Source organism: Argopecten irradians, chromosome 2, assembly GCF_041381155.1.
Source record: "Argopecten irradians isolate NY chromosome 2, Ai_NY, whole genome shotgun sequence".
Classification (NCBI taxonomy): Eukaryota; Metazoa; Mollusca; class Bivalvia; order Pectinida; family Pectinidae; genus Argopecten; species Argopecten irradians.
Window position 1 is genome coordinate 45,637,520 of NC_091135.1, and position 26,356 is coordinate 45,663,875.

General features: G+C 35.9%; 1 protein-coding gene across 1 annotated transcript in view; it reads left to right on the forward strand.

Moving 5' to 3' along the window:
* The first annotated feature begins 4,894 nt into the window (after nt 1-4,894).
* LOC138315666 (sodium-dependent neutral amino acid transporter B(0)AT3-like) overlaps nt 4,895-26,356 on the forward strand; it is a 46,142-nt gene continuing 24,680 nt past the window's right edge. Inside the window, exon 1 of the mRNA XM_069256850.1 lies at nt 4,895-5,321. Within this exon, the coding sequence (XP_069112951.1) occupies nt 4,961-5,321 (361 nt within the window). The 5' untranslated portion in view covers nt 4,895-4,960. The remainder of the gene's footprint in view (nt 5,322-26,356) is intronic.

Consider the following 26,356-nt stretch of genomic DNA (forward strand, 5'->3'; position numbering starts at 1 on the left):
GTAATTATACAAGTTATTTCAATTTACATTCGCGTCACTGTAGTGCAGGGATATTCATTTCTATGGTTTTCACTTTTTGATTGAACAATGTAAAATTTAAGTGTCTGTTTATTATTATATGTTGGCACAAACTGTGATACATTTGCTTGATTTCTTTCGTATTTAAATCGGTCATTATTTAAATTAAATTAATGCAATTAAAAGTTCTGAGAGAATTGTCCGAATTTTGTCAATAGCCAATATTGTCATCCCATCCGTTTAATTCGCGGATATTAAAGATCATGGAAGTGAACTTGGCCCTGAAATGAACTGTATACAGTCATAACCTAATGAAATTATTAAAAAAAATCATATTATATACATTTTTGTTGTACAGTATTATAATAACTCTATCTTTTGTGGTTGTTTACATTTCGCGTGACTATTCTTAATCTCCCTTCTCTCAATTTTCGAAGTTGAAAGAAACTCCTTCAATGGTTTTTTTTTTTTTTTTTTTTTTTTTTTTTAAAGTTTGATGCGTTATTTGAAACGTTTGATAATGAAAACCAGTAGAGATAGGATTAGTTGTTGTATACCATTGTCATTTCAATGACGCCTTCTTCCTTATCATAGGCCACTTTCTAATCATGTCCATATCTATTCTGAAATCGTCATATTCAGTCTGATCGTTTGTGCAGTATCGAATGAAGCATTGATTTCCGTTGTCTATATGCAGATGAAGTTATGACTTCGTATTGTTTTACTGCATACATGGGAGGCCGTCCTTATATGACCATAGCTGTTAATAGGACATTAATTAATCTAACAAACAAACAAATTTTCCAGACAATGACGTAGCAGCCGACAAAAAAAGGGAAAACGATAGTTATTATAGGAAATATTTTTTTCTGTAAAATAAGTATCTTTTAATGATACATTAAATACCTAATGTATGTAACTTTTGTTTGTTATCACAAACATATACAGTGGTATAACATTGTATCAATGGACTAGAATAAAAATGAAAGACTTGTATTTTAACAGTATTCCGTGCTATGATGTCGAACGGTCAAAAATCGTCTTGTAAACATACCTGCCATCTTGAAACAGTCGCCATTGCAAAACCGAAATTACCGAATCATTTCGTGTATAGGCCTACCTATTTTCTACAGCCGATAACGTTTGTTTCTGTCTTTCCCGTGCGAAGTCAATTCTTCGTAATGCAGAAAATTGTACTCTTCCTAATATTAGACTTGAATTTTCAAATATTTCTTTTTTCCCTTCTACCAGTCGTTTACGGAACTAGTTGCCTATAAACACTAGGTATACTTAGTGAACCATTCTGTAATTTTAAACATGCTATCCGGAACCAATACTTACCTGTAGTACTCGATTTTTTTTCTATTTTGGAGACCGTAAATTTAACATTATACATATAAAGTTAAGGAATCATTAAAGTTCCTAACTTAGTCATTTATCTAGAGCAAATATTGCAACAGATCAAAAATGTCATTGCGACTTCCCAGTTGAAGATCTACAGTATTAATATTTTAATTGTAATTCATATATTGACCAAAGAGTCATTCTATTTCGACAACTAAACTCACATATTCCACTTTCTGTTCTGTCAATTTATTACTTTTAGAGAAATGAACATAAGTACCCATACGAATTAATCTCAACGCACACTCAGCAATATGTTTTTGTTTGTTTGTTTGATTAATTAACGTCCTATTAACAGCTATGGTCATATAAGGACGGCCTCCCATGTATGCGGTGTTGCATGTATGTTGTGCAAGGTGCGTGTTTTGGGAGACTGCGGTATATTCATGTTGCGTCTTCTTGTATAGTGGAACTGTTGCCCGTTTTATAGTGCTATATCACTGAAGCATGCCGCCGAAGACACCAAGCAACACACCTCACCCGGTCACATTATACTGACAACAGGCGAACCAGTCGTCCCACTGCCTGTATGTTGAGCGCTAAGCAGGAGCAGAAACTACCACGTTTATAGACTTTGGTGTGTCTCGGCCAGGGGACAGAACCCAGAACCTTCCTCACAGGGGCGAACGCTCAACTCAAGGCCAAAGGTGAGGCGGTGCCAAGGGAGGCATTAGGAAAGATAAAAGTCAGATAGGAAGAAGAGAAAAAATAAGATCCTAAATTTAGTCGCCTTTTACGATCATGCAACAGGGGCAGCAGGTACAATTCTAACACCCTACCTGCAGGGTCAATATATCAAAGATACTCATAGATTTTAACTTCGTCCTTCTATTTATATCATATATTTCCCTATCTTTTTTACTCCAAACATCTTTCGGGTTTTGTTTTATACGTATATTATATCTGTAAAATTCTCCGATACTGACGACAAAAGAAAAACGAATATTCAAATGAAGCCCAGAGTAACCAGGAGAAAGCGAAACGAAGGAGAGGATGATATGAACATTGATAAGTTGAAAGTTACATCTATGGAAAGTGGTTTAGAACTTATGTCGTCTTTATCGGAGAGATAGATTTAAAAAAAAAAAGTATATTAGGAGGTGAAAATATCACCTTGAAGAGCATACTGGTTATAAAATAGCTCTCTCCCCTCTCTCTTTCTCTCTCTTCCCTCTATCTGTGTTTCAAATACAACTTTAAATGCCATCTTGTCTATGTAATTTGAATGTTTTATTTTTTTTTGGAACGGCTTTATATAAGTTGTACAACGTGTGCCCAATCCCATTGCACATTTTGCAACAAAATATATTTAAATAAATCAAGTCAATTGGATCACGTGATATTTTCCAGAAAACGAGACTTTTCATGATTTTCTTCGTGTCGTTTCGGTTTGTATTAACTGGATTTAGTCAACATTTTATGCAGAGAGAACGTAGTGATTAGAAATTTAAAAAAAATGAAATTACGTATAGAGGACCTTTAACATATATAATCGAATCAACATATGAAAAAAAACATATCTTGATTTTGTTGCAAACTGCTTTTGTAAAGCTAATATAGTTCCTACATTGGCAAATGTTCTAAGCAAACTCATACTCAACTGACAATGTTTCAAGGACGTTACACACAACACATTAACTAGGGGTCGGGTAGATTAAGGTTTCTCAAGTGAAGTTATATAAGCATGTAGTTTTAACATATATCGATATAAATTGAATTTGTTTATACTACAGGATCGCAATGGTATGTGGCGTCTAGTTATGGTCTTTTACTGAATCGGGGTGTTCTTCTTTACGTTGGGTTTATTCCTTAGACGGGAAACATTGGGTACTAATACAAACTATATTCTTGTTGAAAACTATTCCACCGAAAATTCCAAGAACTACTTTTATTAAAAAAAAAAAAAAAAAAACAACAACATTTATTAATTATGAATAATTTCGTATCAAATTAACAGAACTATGATGTTACTTCTTATAAATGAGTGGGGCGACTGGTTCGCCCATTGTCAGTATAATGTGACCGGGTAGGGTGTGTTGCTTGGTGTCTTCGGCGGCATGTTTCAGTGATATAGCACTATAAAAAGGGCATTAGTTCCACAATACAAGAAAACACTACATGAAAATACCGCAGTCTCCCAAAACAAGCACCTCACACAACGTACACGCAACACATCGCATACATTGGAGGCCTTCCTTACATGACCATAGCTGTTAATGGGACGTTAATTAATCAAACAAATTATTAATAATGGAGACATTTACCGTATTTTCCCTATTAAGAGCGCCTCCTCTAATAAGGACGCCTCCACGTTTTTTGCTGAAAACATCCAACTAATTTCAAACAATTTTTGTGCTAGATTGTGACGATTTGTCTAGACGCTAAAAAAATACTGTTTCACATCAATCTGATGCTTAACAGATATCAGATCAGCTTTTATAAGCACTAAATTTATTGCATTGGACAACTTAGGACATCTTTGCCAAGTGTTTACACATAGAAACAGCGAAAACGCCATATTCAAAATAAAACGTGTCATTTGAATGCCCCACACACGTGTATGGATGAAGACTAACTGGCAACAACATTTTAGCGATGTCTATATAGGTTTTATGATTACTTAATTACTGTATATCTATGATAAAGGTTCCTAAATAACAGGAATGTTATCATTTCTAAGCATTTTATTGTGTGCTCTTGTCGGTAATTCCCATCTGCCACAAAACGCACAGATTGAAACTTATTGATTTCAAAATGAGTTTACCTAATTTTTCTAATTTTTAAGTAACTAAATCCATTATATATATATGAAATATCCATTTATCGACATTAAGATATTGAATTCGTAGGACTAATGAAAACTTCAGTAATTTTATCGCACCATAAAACAAATGATAGTTGCCAGTATCATTTATAATAATAAACAACACAAACACCAAACACGTAAAACACGTGTAGATACCTGACATGCATGAGTGACGTAATACAACAAGACCGACTTTGATTCACCTTTTAGTAGGAAGTAAGTGAAACTAAAATAATTAGATTAAAAAGTCGTCCATTATAATAATATCCTTTGTTAAATATACAATGACTAATCTTTATAATCATTTCTTTAACCGGTACATATAATCTTTGTCAACATAATGTAAAAGGTCAGGATAGTGTGACTAATAATAAAATACCTATACCAACCAAAGCTTCTATCCACAACCCGTGAAAACGGTTGTTCCAGGAAAGCATGCAGGCACTCAAGTCACAATACTAAGAACTTATCGATTCCTTTTTGCCTAATTTTTACCAAAGTACGTCACTGTGCAATATCAATGTCCAGATCGTGTCTGCAATACACACCCTGTGTTTATTATCATCTTCAATTAAGCTAAAATCTAGAAGTGATAGCGCCCTCTGTTGTCGAGCGGGAGAATCGGCCAAAGAGCGACAGCACGGATCGATAACCGACCAATACGATAGCTTGGATTCATAACGTTTTCATTCCCACGGAAACTATAGCTGCTTACTACCTTTCACAAGCAACATGGCGAGTGATACGAGAGCAAATCGTGAAAAGATTGAGTTAGATAATTTGCTGGCCCCGCCCGGAGGGGTAGCGGGGGAGGAGAATGGAACTTCACAGGAAGGTGAGGCCCGTGATGGCAGGGAATCGCTTGCCTTACCCAGCCCCGCTACCTCCTATGGAAGTACAATGAGTATTGGGCCCGGTGCCTCCACCGCCAACCTGTTGAGGATTGACCTTGATAAGAAAATTTCCCGCCACACGGGAGAAGAGCGAGAAACTTGGGATAGTCGGGCGGAGTTTATCCTCTCACTTGTGGGCTATGCTGTGGGGCTTGGTAATGTTTGGAGGTTTCCATACCTGACACAGAAAAACGGCGGAGGTAAGATTTGTCGATTTGTTTATCACAACACCCTGTGAAGTATACCATGTAAATATACGCTTCTCTTCAAAAAAACGTATTGTTGTCAGCATTGAGTGTTTCCGCTGTTATTGTTTTTAATTCTCTACTTTTAAATTACATTATACTGGGGAACTACTATTACCTATCAACGAACATTTGCCCTACCGCATTTTGATCTTTTAAATATATACACATTAGTAAGGAATCTTTTATTAATCCTTGTATATTCCCAGAACAACCACACAATAGTACTATAAAATAGTGATACACCTCCGTATTTTTTCTATTTATTGTATTGAATTTCTGGAAGTATGTCTTACTTTTCTAATTGTACGAAAACAAGTTCATACAATGGATACAATCGCTTTAAGGAGATGCCTTGATCACATCATAACTCGCTGCGAAAATCTGTCGCCTATATTTACGGATCTTTGCGCAGTGCTTAAGGTGTTGAATATTTACGGATCTTTGCGCAGTGCTTAAGGTGTTGAGTTTCCATGGTAACAAGAGACATTGAGCTATTTTTATTAATCATTCCTATATTAAGGCTCCAGCTAATATGGAACTTGAAGGAAAATGTGGCGTAATTGAATTGGTTTGCAGTACTACACACAATGTTGCGTTGTCGATTGTAACCGGCGTGCTCACGAATTGGCTCTTTTGCAATCTGTGGATGGGCCCACCCGTTAAGGATTGCGTGATCTGCCATTCCTCTGTAATCAATACTTATCTGAATTCACAATCTTTTTAATAGGAATTAAATTTGCGCCAAGGAGTATTTAGATTAATATAGAACAAATTGTGTACTTATATGCGTTCATCTTTATTTGTCTATATTGTAAAAACAACAATATTTATAGTGCGTATAGCGTTTAGAGTCCGATACAATCGGTATATTACAGACAATATTGGATCCTTCCAAAAACTGATTTATAGACCTAATGTGCTTCCACTAAACCTAACGACTGTGGGGACGGAGTAGTTACGGTAGCTGTTATTATTCTTGTAATCCATTGTTTCTGGATTGCATTTTTATTGTGAACTAGACAATTGCCGACTTATGTGTGTATACCTTATTTCAAATGGATCAAGGCTTTTTTTATTTTTATTTTTTTTACGACTGGACACCTTCTGGATTCATCGTTATTAATGTGCCAAGATTTATAAAAAGAATCACTCGAGAGTGTTTTGGACAATTATCTGTTTGGTTCTTTTACCGAGGAACGATTTTGGACATAATTCCCCAGTCGAGTCACACGATATTCTATAAAACTTTCTGCTGCTACACACGGGGAGGCCGTCTGTAATAGGACACTAAGCATACAAAATCTGGAATACACTACACTGTTATTATCTACCAACTTATCCTATGTGGTATCAATAAAAGGTGTAAGGAGTGTAGTTTGTGTCATTGGGATAACTTCACATAGTTAACTGCAAGGGAACACTATGGAAGTCGTAAAAGGAACGCTGTATTGTTTCAAAATATGTTTTAAAAATAGACGTACATCAGGCTTATTTCATTGGGTGACGTCATAAAAAAGATATATAGGACGTGGTCTTCTCAGGTAATCTCCAGGTGTGATGTTTGGTTGATCAAAGAGCTGACCGCGTTTCTGCTGGTACAGATTTACTTCCAATAATCAATATGAGTCTCAAACATATACCTGTATGGTTAAGCTCGGATATTATTTATACCGGCGCGTGAGAGACTATCGACAATCTAAACCACGGGATTGTTCTACACGCAGATTTTCATCATGGCAACTGTCGGTTATTAGAGTAATGACTTTGTTGGTAACACAACATCAGATATGTTACCTTTAGCGAGGCCAAGACGCTTTAAGAGAGAGTAAAGTCTCGGATGTCTAAGATGTTTATCAATAGTCCAGGTTGAGGAACGGTCAGTGTAATGACCTTGGACACCTCTTGGTTTGATCTTTTTAACGCCAGACAGGTCATTTCAAGACACACCAAGTGTGGTAAATGGGGGAGGGTTTAAACTCAAAGGGAACTGCGATGTACCACTAATTTAGTTGACAGTTGTCCCATGAGGATTCGCATCCAAGCGATACGGGGGTATGAAGCGTGTTGTTATTCTACATTCATGTATATTTAGATTAAAAGTCTATTTTATGAAATAACAGTCTAGGTTCGGGTTGGTGAAGACCATTTACGCTTTTATATCATGTGAGTATAAGGATAGTTTACCAAATATGGATTATATCATGTGAGTATAAGGATAGTTTACCAAATATGGATAATGTTCCCTTTAATAAAAATAAATATAAATTTCTTTAAGGCGCACGACGGATGTCTAAGACGTCAGCAAATTATATTTTTAATTTTAGATGTCGAAACTCATGATATCTGGCATTACATCTAACTAATTTTAACTCTGTTATCTAACGTGTACAAGAACCTATTGAATATAACTGATATGTACGTGTAACTTTGCTGTGCAGTAACACCTGTTAAAAAATGGAGAATCCTGGCTAGTATCTGTGTAGTAATCTCCAGGATGTTTTCTTGTCGTGCTTAGTACTTTTTGATTTGAAAGTGTTTTCTAGGAAACTAAATTAGGCTTCGTGTGTGTATATGGCGTGTACGAAAACGTTACATAATTTCCCCTATGGCACATTTCTCGGAGATAAAATTTCAGGTCAATCGAATTATTATATAGAATTCGGAATTGGATTAGCAATTCCCACGCAATAACGTGTACAGCAATATCGTAAAAATACCAAGCGAATATGTAAAGACGTGAGATTTGACATTCGGTAGAGGTCGTTGAAACAATAGTTTATCGATCGCGATTGCCTCTTAAGCTGCTACCTCAGACGCTTTCACTTCCTACTGTCAAATTCTCTCCCTTCCGGAAGTTAGCTGTCTACAACGTCCGGTGTACAAAGATGGATCCGTGTAACTATAGAAACTGTTTGTATGGCGACCGAACTCATCAGTTAAATAGTTCCCGACATAATGAGACAATAGAGAAGCGATGTTTTACAATGTCATTGTGAACTTCCTTAAGGTTGTTTTAACAGCCAGTGAACAGGCAATAGGCTAAACGAGCGCGAACGAACCTGCCTTGAAAGAACATCCGTGATGAAAAACTCAACATTGACATGCTAAACAACGATCTACCGCCGCAGGATAAAAATAAATCACAGTTATGATAAATTAATGAAGCCCTTTACTTCCAATGTCTGTACACTCAGCTTGCTAATCAATTGGCATACCACTCCCGTAGGTCTGACGTAAACAGACTATCGGCATTGCGCGTTCGACATCCAAGACGTTTTGAACTCATTGTTTCAATGGTTGTTGATTTTATGTTTATCAGATGTTCAAACAAATGAGTATGATATATTCGTTATATCATATGCATATGAAGCATTCGTTTACCTTGATACTATCCATCCAATATTTCCTCACATCTAATGTGAAGAAACAATACAAAGAGAAGAATAAATATGTAAATGTCTTCATCCTATAACTATGCATGTTTCACAATGGAAACCCCATGTGATAAATTCCATCGCTAAAGCTCGTGTCTTTTCAAAATTTGAGAATTAACTAACTCGAATTTGATAAACATGATAAACAACAGTCACTTGTTGAGGAACCTCTATGTCACACACTATTTTCAAAAGGACAACTAAAATGTCTCTTAAATATTTAATGAGGAGGTTAGCGGTGGTTCCGTTGTGTTAACTGATACGCGAACAATTTTACTCACTGCTTAAACATCATTATACTTTTCGTAATGCTATAAGCAATATGTAAAATAAAAAAAAGTTAAGAAATAACGAGAAAGCACACTGGCGTGGCAATGATGTGGAAAGACTTCTCTGTTAACAACTTGGCAATGTTTGTATATCACATCTATTTAACACATATCATAGCTTGTTGCGAGCCGGAATTTATGCCGTAGAAAAGGCCACACTTCTTGGATAATAGATATCACCTTACTATTTGAGACATTCGAGTTTCAATGTGAAGATGGATGGTGGCATTCGAGATATGCTATAACCGTACAATAAATGCATGTGATCAATATGATTTAAGGTTTCACAATGTCTTATTTATGCTAAATACTGATAACTAAATAAACACTCACACACACACACACACACACACACACAAAACAAAACAAAACAAAACATGACATCTTTGACCATGATCAATGTCAAATCGTAATGCACAGTCTTCAGTCTTTTCAGTCTTTTGAATGCCATTGAACATATTTACATATAGAACACGGCGTATCACGACCACAAGCGTATTTATTGTACGGTATAAATCCGGGAGCTTGTATATGTAAAACGTCAATAACATCAGATATTGTCACTGAATTCCTCTGTGTAAATATCCGACTTTATCTGACAAAGGCCGTAATGAGTATAGCGCGAGGCATATTGACTTCACACAACAAAGATGGATTCTAGCTATTGTAAATTAATCCTTATCAACAACTTATATGGCCAAATATTGTCCTGGGTATCGCTATGTGTGTTTAGTGTTAGAGGACTATCATTGAAGGACACACTATTATTAATGTGATTTATACAAATAACAATATTATAGACGAAAATAACACCAAGCCAATACAAAGACAATAACCTAAAATTGCAAACATGCTATAGGAGTGTTTAGTTCCAGATGAGATACATTATACACATAGTTTGCTGAAACAGTTTCTTTTTGTGACAACAATAATGTAGAAAAAAGTGAACATTTTATGTAACAATGTTCTTGCTGCTGTGTCAAGGTTTATACGAGACCGATATCAAAATAGATTTTTTAGGATTTGCAACATGTTTTGAAGACGGTTGTACTGTGTGCTATATTTTACATGCGTACCACGATGACTGAGGACCACCTCCGACTATACCGACAGATTCAAACTTGATGTGATTTTAGTGGATGTAAATTTAGTGATTACTCAACAATGTTACACAAAAGTCCTTCTACAAAGCAACACGCCCATGTCTATTTTAGACGTCCAATTAAAGTAACATTTTGAAGATGTTTGTTACCTGGTGACTCTTACGGATCTTTAGCAGATATTTCATAATATGCTTTTAAGATGGTAAATTACGTGAATATCATGGATATGTAATTGACCGGAGAATATCAATATTTGGTCAGAATTTCATCTGGATCACTTTTAGTCGGTCTAATTTTGCATCCGATCAGGAACCAGGAAATGTGTGGAATGTGTTCATGTTTTGATTGGTAGATGGCGCAAGACCACAGACGAACTATATGACAATACCTGAACATAAACTCCTTGCTTGCAATGATGACAAATCAGGTTCTTTGACTTAGGCTAAGAACAACATGATGTTGTTTATAAAATTATGCATAAATCTTAAAAATGTCAATGAGATTTTCAAATATTTTTTGCGACATTATACAAAACAAGTAAACGACATATTTTTCTGACCAGACATTTTATTCAAATACACATTATCTCTGGCCTCGGACGGATACTAAACCTTAAGAGCTCCAATGGCAGATATATTCCGTGTATAATACAATATATTTGGCTATGAACAGATGACCCATGATTATATTTATAAGATGTTTGACACTTATCTTATTGAACATTAATACGACCTGGTATTACGGTGCCTTGTCTGCTCGCCAACCAATCAATTGGCACCGCTGTGTTAGGTGTTTGTGTACGTCAATATAAGCCATAACATTAAACATGCACTTAATACTGCTATACCCCACCCACGTATCGGAAATTATAGCCCTTTTATATCGTTTCCTGATATCACATAAAAGGCAAAACACTCTGAATATGGACAAAATACCATAAAGCTCGAAACAGAGTCCATCTGATACTCTAGGGACACTATTGAACAAGGTGCATTGATCACCTACTGTCTACGAGATTCCAAACTATCAACACAAAATTCCAGGTCAATATCTTAAATATGATCAACCGTGTAGGTATAGAAAGAGCGATCCAAAATACAAACGGTGATCATTATCTGAAATAATTTGAATTTACCAAATGCATATAAGAGTGTTATGGTCAATTACAGTAAACATGGCAACTCATAGTTTTTAATAACTTGACTAGTTCGATTATGTTTTTCAGTTTAAAAAACGAAACCTTTCAAGGATTTTTTTTAAGAAAGTTATTATTGATCGCTCAGTCCCTGGGATTAATTGAGTTTTGAAATCAAATCGAACTGTGTTTGTGTCTTAATTTACTATAAATTACAAGATATTTTAATAAAGACGATTTGCTTGGGGCAGTGTACCATCTTTACGTCCAGAAAAAATAGGAAAGAGAATTTATGAATTTAGGTGTTCAATATCTGAGGAGCAATATACGTATTTGGCGTTTTAATTTTTGCAATTGATTTTCAACTTTCATTCAGTAGATATTCCCTTGTTTTTACTTAATGTAACACTTGTTATTCTAGGCTCACAACGATATATCATTTTGTTAAACAAAAGCTATTAGGAATATAACTGTTTTTTGCGTTGGAGTTATATTCCGGGCGATTTATCTTAACATGTAATATAGAATAGTGTAATACAAACGGAAGTATTATGGTTTATTGGGTTTTATGTGATTTACGTTAACTGCTTCATCACATAAATCGTCTTCCCTGTAAATCAACATGTTTACAGTACGCCAAGTTATAATAACTAACGGTGTTTATGTGTAGATGATGGATGTGTACTAGGGTTTCTTACCCATAATGCTTGTCATAATGTCTGATGGAAGTTGGTATAAAATGATGACGAAGTTTCACATCCGGATTCGGTTATTTTGACTATTATTCGAGTGGACATTGGTTTAGAGAGAAAGCTTGCACATTATTGGAGATCGTGTCAGTCCATGTCACATCGAAACAATTTTCGTCTATATATCAACTGCAAGCATGCTTCTACGGTAGAGAGCAACAATTTTTATTGAATTAGATTGCATATTCTATGAACAAAATGTCTGTTTCGATCGCTGTAGACCTACTGGGCCGCTCGCAAGTACAGGATGCTGTCAGCTAATGCTGAGGGTTATCATGGCCTATTTTAAGCATGTGTAGGGGGATTCTAAATGCTAAGCCAGAGCGGAATGTATACGCCGTATCAAAGCATCCATCACCCAGTGTTGTTAGGCCTGGGATCAAATTGTGGTTTTATAGTACAGACACTGGTTTGATTTTGTCATTCCTAACGTATCATATGCACGGAGTATTTATAGAGACTGCCTGTATTCTAAATGATATTACAATGCAATTAATCGATAAGATATTGTCAGTGGTCATAAAACGCCCTGTGTAAATAAAGCAATAAACAAAACATTTAAACCAAGCAACACTCTCTTATAAATCTTTGTATATCAGACAAAATTAATGTCTAAGGACACTGTATTGAAACAATGTGAGGAGATTAATTATTTTGGTATCAGGATACACTTTCGTTTAAGCCATTTAATGAAACTATGATTATTGCCTTCCCTAACCTTTTTACACAAGACAGTACTTTGTTAGGCCTATTTCAAATAATTATAATAATTACTACTACACTTATTGTCACCTTTTAATTGTTGAAATATTAACTTATATATAATACAAGTAATTAGGACCAGTATCGGGGAATCAAAACCCGGTAACTTAAAAGTCAACAAACATTAAATAATTTGACTCTTGGGTATTAAATTTGGTAATACGTAATGTGAAAATGGCTATGAAAAAAATTAACATGAATCTAGATCATCGATTACCAAAATCAATTTTGGTCAATCTGGATCTAAAGGTTCCAACACTATACTAGCACTATTACTTCCCACCGTTTCCATTCAATCCGATATCAAAAGGCCCGATTGGCCTGTGTAACAAGGCTGGTCTCATCATTCAAAACAGAATGCTAATGATAAACTCGTCAAATAACATTTTAAATCGATAATGGAGTGAAATTTATTTGGTCAAGTATGCATTATTATTATTTAAATATAACAATTGAACGTATACCGAAAGTTCGTAATTGCTTTCGGTTATGTTCATACAAATTGAATTGAAAGATCATTGACATCACATTAAGACGCCCAATTAGTTGGTATATTATATCTACGTCCTACCAATATCCAGGATGTGGTGTCGTACGTGTATAAAGTGCCAGATGCGTGATGTGGTATATTCGCGTTGTGTCTTCTTGTATACTGGAACTCTTGTCCATTTATAGTGCTATAGCATGCCGCTTGAGACACAAAGCAACATACCCTACCGATTCACATAATTCTGACAACTGGCGAACCAACTGTCCCGCTCCTTTAATGCTGAGCCCTAAGCAGGAGCAGAACCTACCACTTTCATAGGCTACGGTGTGTCTCGGCAAGGGGACAAAACCAGAGCCTCTCTCACATGGGCGAACGATCAACCGAAGGCCAAATATGAGGCGGTGTCAAGGAAGAAAAGAAAAATATAATATCATATTTAGTCGCCTTTTACGATATCCTACAATAGGACAGTAGGTGCATATGTAGAATTCTAACGTCGTACCTGCGGTGCAAAAGTGAACTGTTCAACATATTATTTTCTGTCCCCAGACAATGATATCCAGAGTTTTACCGGTTTGGGATTTTTCTATCTCACCCTATGGTAGGACGAGCTACACGAGATCTTTGCACGTGCTCAACAATTGTATGACGTCACAAAAACAGTATCATGACGACGCGGTAATATTATTATAACGTCACCACAACAATGAAATGACGTCCCAAAGACGACGATTCATTGAGGTTACGTCATCATCGCTTGCATAAGTGACACGTTTATTAAAGACACGACGTGGTGCACGGGGTAAGAGAAAGAATCATTCACCCTCTTTGGAGCGAGACAGGAGATCTCGACCCTCGGGATAAGATTCTTAACAATTACTATGATAGCTTCTTTCCATTCATGAGCCGCAAAGTTAACACCTCAGATGAAAATCCTTTTAACTATCCTTCTCTTGCAAGTTTCAAGCATCTATTAGAAAAAAATAAAGTTACTGATATGATATCTGTAGATACTTTTAAATCTGAAGGGGAAAGGAGGGCAAATATCATACTTACTCAACTTAGAAATAGTTGTAGTGATTTAAAGTCTGCTTTATATCATGATCATCTAACTGATAACCCATCATGCAGTTGTTCTGACTCATCTAAGACAGTTTCTCATTATTTTTTGGAATGTCCCCTTTACATTAAAGGGTTTGTGACACAAAAAGTGATAAGTTGTCTATGGATTGGGCCTCCTTTATGTTCTCCGAAATTACACACACCGAGATACCAGGCTAGACATGGGACCATCTGGGCAGCTGACCGATATGCATAAAATTATTGCGATAACGAGGCTGTCAGCCAGCATGCGTCACTGGTTCACCGACTGGCTCACCGCTGCTGAGCATTGAGCTAAACACCTAAACTTACACTTATCTTTGTGTCACAGGAAATAATTACAGACTGTCATTATGAATCCAGTGTGGTGCAATGTGCTGCTTATGGCTGCTATAAGAATCACAGAAATCAAACAAGTTAAAATAAAACAAGTTTTTTCGCTTCCCAAAGAAGAAGAGTATTCAAAATGCATGGTTGCATTACAAATAAGTCCAGTTTGAGTTGACAGAAAATCATCATTTGTGTGAATGGGGTTTTATATGGAGACATTAAACTACTTCAGGGTCAATTTAATTCATGTTTGAAAAGTTGACCTGTTATGTATGACCTGATCATGGTATTTATTGTCCATTTACTTAGCTCTGTTTGTTAGTAAACATTATACATGGAATGTACGTGTTTTAAACGTGTATTTGCTTGTAACAATTTAAGGAAAATTTATCATCACCATTGCTTGCTACTAATTACTCATACAAATGCTACAGTACACATTATTGAATAGATAATTGCATAATATCAGTAATAGTATCTGGCTATGTAGTCATGTAAATACATAATATAGAGAAGAGGATAGATGAAATGTATATAAATTATTGCAACAAAATTAACATTCAGTAAATAATAAACATAGCAATAAGTAAAATTAATAACAATATAAACCATCTACAGAGATGTTTTATTGGAAATTATTAATTGACAGCATTTATCTCACGACAGCAGACCGTAGATTCCAATTCCGTAACCATAGGATCACAGAAACCACATGAGCACCTGTTGAAAATTAAAAAAAAAGATAACTCAATATGTATCCAAAACATAAAATGGAAAAATTGACTATTGGTAATTGAACCATGTAATTAGCTTTGTCTCACAGTAGTAACCAATGTCATTATTATACATTCCTCATTGTTAAGAATATAATCCTTATTTACTGAATTCTTCAATTGTTTATTGACATAGTAATAAAGTATATCACAAATTGTTGTCATTGATGTTAATTAATAAAAGACATTTTATTGAGATACCTGTATGTTTTTACATAATGTATATGTAGGTATGTAAAATTGGTGTAGCATACGAATGCATTTATACTGTAATAAAAGGAGACATTAATTTTTCTCAATGGATGATTTTGATGTAAAAAAATAAATTATCTGATGAATACCCATAAAGGCATCCACATCTATATTTAATGCCAATAAATTAAAAAAAATAATAGATGTATTACAAACCATGCTGTGTTTGTCAACCGATCCTCTTGATTACCATCTTGGTTCTCTTGATCAGTATCTGAAACATCTGGCGATGTTAACCCCCTTCTCCGTAGAAAGAGAATTATCAGTGTTCATCAAAGGGTCAAACTGGTATGGAATAATGTCCAGAACAAAGCCCAAAGCAGGGATATCCCTGTCATTGTTTTCCAACGCAGATATTTACAAAAAAATAGTAGAAGACTCTGTAGTTTTTCTCTATAAATATACAGTATCTACAGCAGACAGCAGAGCATGGTGAAACGGATGACGCGTTGGTACCACGTGACCGGAAACGCTTTGAGGGCGGCCAACTAGGGTCAAACTATCACAAAATCTATAAAAAGTTTTCTCGCATGAATTATCCAAACATCAACAGCATAATTTACCCTTACTGCAATAGTTTAAAGTAGATAAACAGCTTTGCGGGGGCTGTAAAACGCGTGTCAGCCAACATTGATAGGGTCAAACTATCAGAAAATCTATAAAAAGGTTTTTGTGTCACAAACCCTTTAATATTCGCAATGAATTATTCCAAAACATCAACAGATACAATAATACCTATAATCACATTAGCGTTGATACGTTTTTATATGGGTGCAATAGTTGTGATATTAATATAAATAAGCAAATGCTTAAAGATATTCATTAATTCGTTGGAAAGATATTTATAAAATTTAAGTCTCTGTTTTGACCGTAGGATCCAATCTGAATATAGTATAATCCTTGATTCCGATTTAACCCAGTTGAACAATAATTCTGTGTTTGTGTGTTAATAAACCAATTTTTAAACAATTAGTTTGTGATTCTTTAAACTTTACTCTTATATTTACTTATTAATAAATACCCAACTAACATATAATTAGTAAATATATAAAATTATTCACAAGTTCATACCTTAGTTTAAAAAATTGCTATATCTGTATTAAGTTTATAATGTATGTGTTTGTAATGGTGCGCGTGTGAATGTATGTATTTATGTAATTTGTATATATAACCTAATAGTTACCTTTTTCTATGTTTTGTTGTTATATAATTATATTCATTTCAAATATTTTGACTTATTATCCACCCAAGGAAAGAATTTATATAGGCTTTGCCTGTTATTCGATCCTTTTGACTATACCATTCATGTCAATAAAATTTGTTGAAATAAAAATAAGATTCGTTTTTGACAACTTCAGAATCTTACCCCTCGGGTTGAGATTCTCCTGTCTCGACCCAAAAGGGATGAAAGATTTCATTAATCCCATCGTTGTTCAACTCTCAGATTCCCTGTTTTACAAAATATAATATTCCCTGTCTTATTCGAAGTATTGTGTTATTCCCGACTTAATATATAATGACTGAACTTTAATTTGAAAATTCGGATAACCCATATGGTTGGTTCCGATGACTTTATGTTAACGAGGTCGTACTGTATATATGTTGGTGTGACATTAGAATGAAGCCGACTTCTATTGCACGTTCATGCCTCCAACGTAAACCCTACTTTTGGAATATGTAACAGGTTAAAGAAATCCGCTAGACATGCAAAATGTACTGGATTGATCTTTCTCAGCAAGATCTGGCAACAGAAATGTTCTATACTGTGTAAGAGACTTTAAAGGCCCGAATTGACATGCGGAGCACGAACAAAAAATAGACATCAACAATTATAAGTTCGAAACCAATTACAGGTTCGGGAATCCACTCCAGTTCTATAAAGACGCGTAGAGAATGGGATTTTGTAATTAAATGTCGAGGAAGTGAATGATTTACACACGAGTTCTGGCTAAATATAAAACACAATAAGTCAGACCTGTGGAATCACATTTATCTACAGATCACATCGGTCGACATACAAGGTAGACAGCAGCTGGTCCTGGAAACACCAATACCTTTATTGAACTCAATGAAACCATGAATGAAACTTTCGTGAATAGCGATTTCTATTTTAAAGGTTTCATGTTATGAAAGCAAATATCATAACGATTAATTGGTTTCAAACACCAATCCTAAACTCCGAGATAACCGGACTCGCATTTGCAACGCTCGATACCCTTGATCTAGTTGATGTATCGCCTAACAAATCTACTTAGAAAGAAAGAGGGGCTCGACACCTAACTAGGTTTCCCAATAATTAGATTTTCTTGTTGGTTCTTTATGCATTCCCCATAACCTAGCGTAGCAAAACATTACAAACGATGCTATTTTTGCTATCTTCACTGTTGTTTGATTTACCAACAAAAACACCAAATTGCTTTAACTTTTGGCTTGGAAAGGATCATTGTTCTCAAAATGAAAATCCTAAAAGGGTATCATTCACACGCAAAAACGAAAAACATTTTATTTTTATACATGTTTAAAATATAATTTTATAAAATTGATTTTCACACTCAAATTGCCATAATTTTCCATGCACTTATCTCTCTTTTCTGAATATATTGCATATTAGCTTAAGCAAAGTACAGTTTGGCTGTATAATCATGTCATTGATTGATAATGTGTTCCTCTACCGATAAGGTTAATATGTTCAACTGCTTGTTTGAACATAAAAAATGAAGGAGTTCATGGTATAGCTCGGGTTGAATGAATCTTCAAAAGAAATAAAGAAATAATATATAATCAATTAATTATAATGTTGTGTTTGTCTTTTTAAAGATTTGAATAATTTTCTTAGCTTTTTTATTTTTATATTTGGGTGGGTTGTTTTATTGTTGGGTTGTTGTTTTGGAGAAGTATATTATTTTTGGCCTAATCGGAAATACTCATGATAGATCAGGACTATTTGATATTTTCAATAGTGTTTATAAGTTTAGTATTGTTATGGTTGTCCAAAATTAGAAATCGGCACCACATCAATTTGATGAAACGGAAGAGATAAAATATCGCAACAGGAGTCCTGATGTTTATTTAATGTTCGAGGGAGACATTAATACTATGGTATATACAACGCAATTTGCTAGGGGAGCGATGTAATTGATTTGATTATCCAGCAAAACATCACAACGGACAAATTGCAGGGTTGGTACCATTCCAGCGAAAGAGAATCACCACAGAGGGAAAAGGGTATGTTTTCCTTTCAAAACGCATAGAAACTATTGCAGGATGTAGTTATTTTACCGTCACATAATTGTTTCAATATGGGTCTAAACATGTAGTCAATATATATAGGCGACAGATAGAGGCCTAACCTGAAGGTTATTAAAAGTTGTAAAATTATTGACATTTTAATTGATTACCTACCCTGGATCGTAAGTTTGTTTACATGACATGTAGTCATAAACCTCATTTAGGAGGTCAATTAGTGCGGGAAGATCAATGTTTATATGATGATAAATCTTCTGTAAATGGTTTCTTACGCAACATTGCAAACAAAAGAAAATTGAGGCAAATCATTTGCATTTGCGTACCGGTAATATTCCCATAGCAATATTGATGTTTGTTTAGTTTTACGTCCTATTAACAGCCAGGGTCATGTAAGGACGTGCCAGGTTTGTTGGTGGAGGAAAGCCGGAGTACCCGGAGAAAAACCACCGGTCAGCGGTCAGTACCTGGCAACTGCCCCACATGGGATTCGAACCCGCATCCCAGAGGTGGAGGGCTTGTGGTAATATGTCGGGACATCTTAACCACTCGGCCACCGCGGCCCCCAGCAATATTGAAAAAAAGCAATATTGAAATTGTCGTTGAGTTGGTAATGATTAAACTATCGATGATATTTAAGTCATACGATTGTAAATTGTATGAGTGTTTGTGTACTTTGAGACTGTGGATGTTTTTGATGTGTTTCCTTACAATAGAACTCTGCTCTTCTTATTGTGATATCTCGATGGTATATATATATACTGAAAGCACACTGACCGGTCAGCATACCCCACCAAGTCACAACATACTGACGACGGCAGCGCTTACCTCAAGGCCAAAACACCGTTTGTTTCAAGTATGACGTTTAATTAGTTAAATATTGCTTAGAGGGAAAGATGAGTAGATCCCATTTAATCAGTTAACGATGATGCTATAAACTGCAGGTACAGAATTTTCAGTGTATATTAAACAAACAGTAAATGTAACAAAGATCACAAATATTTCTGTTTATTTCGACTCAAAAAAAAGTATCTGGACAATTAAGCCAGACATTAATGGATAGTAAGCGCTTTACTAATTGTTTATGTCAGATTCTATTTGAGGTCACATTTATGTCAACTAAAAACGCATAATGTTAGCGTTTTTTATATTACACTGATATTTTATTTATGTAAATGCTACCTTTTTAAATGTGATTCTTTATTCAATCATATGTAATACCACTATTGAAGTTATGGCTGCTATCCCATGGCAGGATACCAGTGTTGTTTCTGCTTAAACAATGCAGAACCAGTTACTGGGACCTTCCCAGATCGATAATATGACGGTCCGTGTTGTAATCACACATAAATCACACTTATAACCTCTTAATCACTTACAATCATTTACAGGTCCTGTAACGCTTAGATCACGTGTCGATATCAATGACAGAACCATAAAGGGCGGGTATTTCCTAGACCCAAATGCATTAATTTGATTACGCCGATTCCTTTATCGGTACCAAATTAGCCGTCGATGCCGATACCGAATCAGAATGATCTATAGCGTCAGTATTGGCAGGCGTTAACAGGCGGAGACTTGTGAAACGGTCATTTTGTATGATGGTTGAAAAAACTATGACATAAACATTGTATATTTTTCAGCTATTGTAAAACCACTTATACATACATGTAATTATGTAAATCATCCTCTTTTGGTCAAGATAGAATCGTGCGATGAGCCATACCATGGAAGTAATTCGGAGTATCAGTGAAATTTTCACATGGTCGATAAGTTCACCTATTATTTTTATCACGCGACCCATCTATCATATTAATATGTATGAAGAGGATCACCAAACAATGGTCTAATATACAGAAAATGATTATTAAATATTGGCCTGTTTCATATGACAAGGATTATCCCAAAGGTATCTACATATTTGTATGACACTGACTAGATCTCATTGGAGTCGACCCGAAGATCTGTATGAGGACTACCATTCCATGGACCGATTACAAAAAGGATTAGGACGCAAAGCGCTGTGTATGGCGAGGACTAGACTGGCCACCAGACCCTAAGTTGCTGATAAGACTTTCTCAGCAGAGTTCTTTACTAGATTATCCCCCCTAGTTTAAAACTTAATCAGGCATGTAGTAGAGACAAAAATAATCAAGCCAATTTTTAGTGATTTGTTTAATATTCTAGAGACTGGTAGCCAGTCTAGGCGAGGACTACAATTCCATGGACCGATTACAAAAAGAACTAGATTTGATCGCGATCAAAACACGGGATTTCCATTCAGCAAATAATCATGTTATCGATCAGATGATCGCTTTGATATTTTTTTTCTTCGCATAAAATCGAACTATCTGTAATAAGCGAACAAACAGTCGAAAGAACGAACAAACGCACATCCGAAAGAAAGAAAGAAAACAATAACTATCGAGCGAAAATAGCAAACGATCAAACAAGAAAGAAAGAACGAATATAATGACTGCATACACAATGTATCTGGTTGAACACGGGTATCAACGTGTCCTTCCTTCCATCCTTCTTTTAATCGGACTGTACACTCGTCCTTCCAGACAGGACACACTGCATATTCCACGAACATACTTCCAGATATGATTTTATTAACTCAGACAAACAAACACACGAACACGTGAATTAATGGACAGACAGACACACGCGATACGATGATCACAATTTGCACACATGGACGAACAAACAGCGCTGAAAAAGTTGAAAGTTAGAACGCTATACGATGAAATAAATATACACATAAATAACACATACATGGAATGGCATATTTTTGCCTGCTGTAACGATACAGTACAATCTCAAGTAGCCGAAGATGAAGGGACTACCTTAAAAAGTTCTATTCATCTAGACTTCGACGCATAAACTGTCTAGACAGTGCACCTAGTTGTGTTTTAGTTGATGTTATCACCGTGGTTTTTTGGCTATTTTTGTCTCTGTATTCAAATTGAGCTAGGTCTTGTGAAGTTTTGCCACTATCTTTTACGGATTACGTGGTGGACAATGGATATACGGGAAAATGCTGTTCCCGGAGGTTAAAGGTACACTACAGCTTTAGCAAGTTATATCAAGGATACCACTACGTTCTTTCTAGGCCTGTTACGATCTGATGAAGTCTGCTACGTTTTACACGTTTTGATCACGCTCCGATACGTTTTTCACGGTCCGCCAAGGCTTACTAAGGATGAAAGTCTGATGCCGGGCTTTTTAATGAAACAATATTTATTGCCGAAATTGTCATTTCAAACTCGTTTTATTAGCAAAATGTGTTAAAAGAAAAGAAAATCTTACTTATATTTGGTATAAATATAAAATCATTATAGCCAAGTGCAATTTTTGTTTCTGTTATGATTCTCACTTAATCTGCCTTTTGCAATAAAAGCTTTGGTATAATTTGATGAACGTTCACTGCCTAAGATGGGATTTCAAGATATACTTTATTTGTAAATGAAATCTCAATATTTATATTTTGTGCGATTTATATGTAAATTTGTTTAATTTTTGTTTATACACAATACATATACCTACAGGGGCGTAGGAAGGGGGGGGGGGGGGGGGGGGGGGGGGGGGGGGGGCAACTGCCCCCCGTTCCCCAGGACGGGGGGGGCAAACATGTCTTTTTGCCCCCCCCCCCCCATTTTCGCCGACTGAAATTTTCTAAAAATGCTTATTTGGTCCTCCTGCACATTTTTCGTACTTCATTCTAGAAAATTTTCCGCTGCGCGTGCGCATTTCCTAAAACGTTCAAGCACATAACGTCAAACCTTAAATAGTAAAAATTCAATACACACAAACTAGACTAAAAATGTCCATCAAGGGATTCTATGTACTATTTAAAAAAAATTGTCTCTTAAAAGATCAATTTGTTTATGTCTTAGCGAGACAATTAATTCTTTTTTTCTATGTTACACAACAATGTGCCGATGGTGTGAAGCCGGTATATTCAGATCGAGTAGGGTTGCATAATGTAATGACGACACAATTATCATTTCTAAATTCAGGTAGCTTTAAATCGAAAAATTACCATGTTAAGAACGCTTCATAATCATTAAACTTTATCGTAAAACTCATCTCAGCCATTCTAAATCGTAATTTTTTCCCGGGGGAGACCCGCGGACACCCCTAACACCAAATTCTCTCTCACGTCTTTGGGCGCTCGCAAATTCATCAAATGCATCGTAAAACTCATCTAAGCCATTCTAAATCGCAATTTTTTTCCGGGGGAGACCCCCGGACCCCCCAAACACCTAAATCTCGCGTTTTCGGGTGATCGCAAAATCATCAAAATACATAAAACTCATCCCAGCGGTCACCCTCAGACCCTTATAAAACACAAAAATCTCGCGCCTTCGACGCTCACACGCTAATTTGACCAATTTGCGTATTCGTTAATTTCCTTTTACCGACCCCACTGTCTATAAATGTGTACAAGGATTAAATTTAGTGACATATGAAAAATGTACATTAAGCATGCATTATATGGTTGGGAGTTGAATTAATCTCCTCCTGTAGGTGTGGCGGGGGGGTTACAAAATATTGAGGACCTTTGCCCCCCCCCCCCCCCCCTTTGCCCCCCCCCCCCCCCCCCATGACGTTTCATCTTCCTACGCCACTGACCTATATTCATATTTTTCTGTAACAAGCTTTCTGCTCTTGTGATTTATATTTTATACTGAATTTACTTTATGTTGTAATCAGGGCATTACTGTAGACACATAGGGAAGAGCAGGGGGTGGGGGTCAGGGAATAGAGTTAGATGAGGGAGTCAGATAAGGCCTTTGTTTATTTATGGGAGTTTGGCAGGTCATTTCAATTGAGGTCAAGCAGTCAGAGCTAATGTCATTATTTTGTTCTGAATATCCAAGGGAGGGTGTTTATGCACGGGGATGTTATTCAACCTTGGGCTGTGATAAATTGCTTTGGGGTCTGGATAAGGAAGGGCAGTGATGTCAGAAAGGGAGTGGGGTCTTACACGTGGTGTGGGTGTGTGTACATAATTTCGGGTATCATATTTTAGGGAATCTAGCCTTTAACCAATCAGTAGAGGACACTTGCTTCGACAGCGTCCTTAGTTAGTCTTAAGCTGATTAGTCACATGACCAAGACCGTCAATTATGATTGGGCAAATCTTATATGACAGGAATATTAGGTACTAGATAGCGGGCTCTGGTCAATTTCATAATTCTTGGAACAGAGTCATTTGCTTGTTATTGTCCCAGATACTCCTAAAGTTTACGTTGTTTTGTTAATTACATAACTTTAATTATATTCTATTGTAATTTGCTTTCTGAAGTTACTTATCAACATATGTTAATATGTTTTGGAGTTATTCAACAAATTACAAACAACTGGTTGCAAACAGCAATTTTTACCCCCAATTCAGATAATTGATAGATCAATTAAAATAAAATTTCTTTCTGAAATGAATAGGTACGCAGAGGATTTAAACTTGATACCGGTTGAGGTTGTACCCCTGGTAAATAATGTTGTCCCTGAAATAAAAGTTATACCTATATATAAGATATATCAATTAAACCAGAGGATTTAACTTGATACCGGCTAAGGTGCTATCCCTGGTAAATAAAGTTGTCCCTGGTAGAAAAAATTCTTAACCTGATACCGTTGGGGACGCCCCGGTAAATAATTAAGGTCCCCGGCAGGAAAATTGACTTCAAACCAGATGGGTCCGCCCCTGGTAAATAAGGTCACCCCTAAATGCATAGTAGAAGTCTACCTGCAATAATTCTAAAGTATAACCTGATACCAGATGGGTCATCCCTGGTAAAATTAAGGGTAGAAGTCTACCTATATAACAAGTATATTTGTAGTCATACGAGTAACTCCCAAGAAGCCACATGTTAGGTTATTTAGTCATAGTTTAGATTGTAGGGTTTTATTTGTAAATCTCATAGTAGGATTACATTGCTTTTGAATTAGATAAATGTATCAGTAATAAAACAATTGGAATATAATCTTGCCAAATTGTATTGTGTGTAAAGTGAAATAGAGTCACCGAGTTTTGTATAAACAAGTTCTGCATATTTTATATGTAGTCATTAACACGTAACACTGTGCGCCTCAGTGGCGGCCAAATCTAACAGTATTCAAAGAAAGATGTATATATTAATATTTTGAAAAAATGAAAGCAATCTTCATTCAAATTTTTTGTCCTTATGCAGTCTTGTAAATGCATTCTATAACTTTAGTTTCATGGCCAAAAGGACGCAATTAGAGATGATCTTCGTGACCGGGTGCGATCGTATTTTACTTTGATGATCAAATTGCCAATTTCATGAGCCAATATCTCTGCCATCTTGTATCATCTCAGCATGCCAAATGTCAAATATTAGGTCTCTAGGACTCTTGGTTTTTCAGTCTATTTAACCCTCGTGACCTTGAATGAAGATCAAGGTCATTCATTAGAAGAAACCTTAGCCCTTCATCTCAGCATGCCACAGGTCCAATATCAGGTCTCTAGGCCTCTCGCTTATGAAGAAGAAATCGTTTAAAGATTTCAAGCTTTCTGACCCCTGTGACCTTGAATTAAGGTTAAGGTCAATGAAAAAGCTTTATTTGTTTGATTTATTAACGTCCTATTAACAGCTATGGTCATGTAAGGACGGCCTCCCATGTATGCGATGTGTTGCGTGTATGTTGTGCGAGGTGAGTGTACTGGGAGACTGCGGTATGTTCGTGTCGTGTCTTCTTGTATAGTGGAACTGTTGCCCTTTTTATAGTGCTATATCACTGAAGCATGCCGCCGAAGACACCAAGCAACACACCCAACCCGGTCACATTATACTGACAACAGGCGAACCAGTCGTCCCACTCCCTGTGTGCTGAACGCTAAGCAGGAGCAGAAACTACCACTTTTATAGACTTTGGTGTGTCTCGGCCAGGGGACAGAACAATAAGTTCTGTAGACATTCGTCCATGCAATATCTATTCAAAAAATTAAGCATGGATTTTAAGTATTAAAAGCGCTGTAAAGTGAAATAGGGTCAACGCTTTTGTATAAACAAGTTCTGTATATTTTACAGTATATTTAGTGATTAACACGTAACACTGTGCGCCTCAGTGGCGGCCTAATCTAACAGTATCCAAAGAACGATTATATATTAATATTTTCAAAACGTGAAAACACATCATTATTCAAAATTTTTGTCCTTATTCAGTCTTGTAAATGCATTCTATACCTTTAGTTTCATGGCCAAAAGGACGCAATTCGAGTTGTCTTCGTGACCGGGCGCGATCGTGTATTTAAC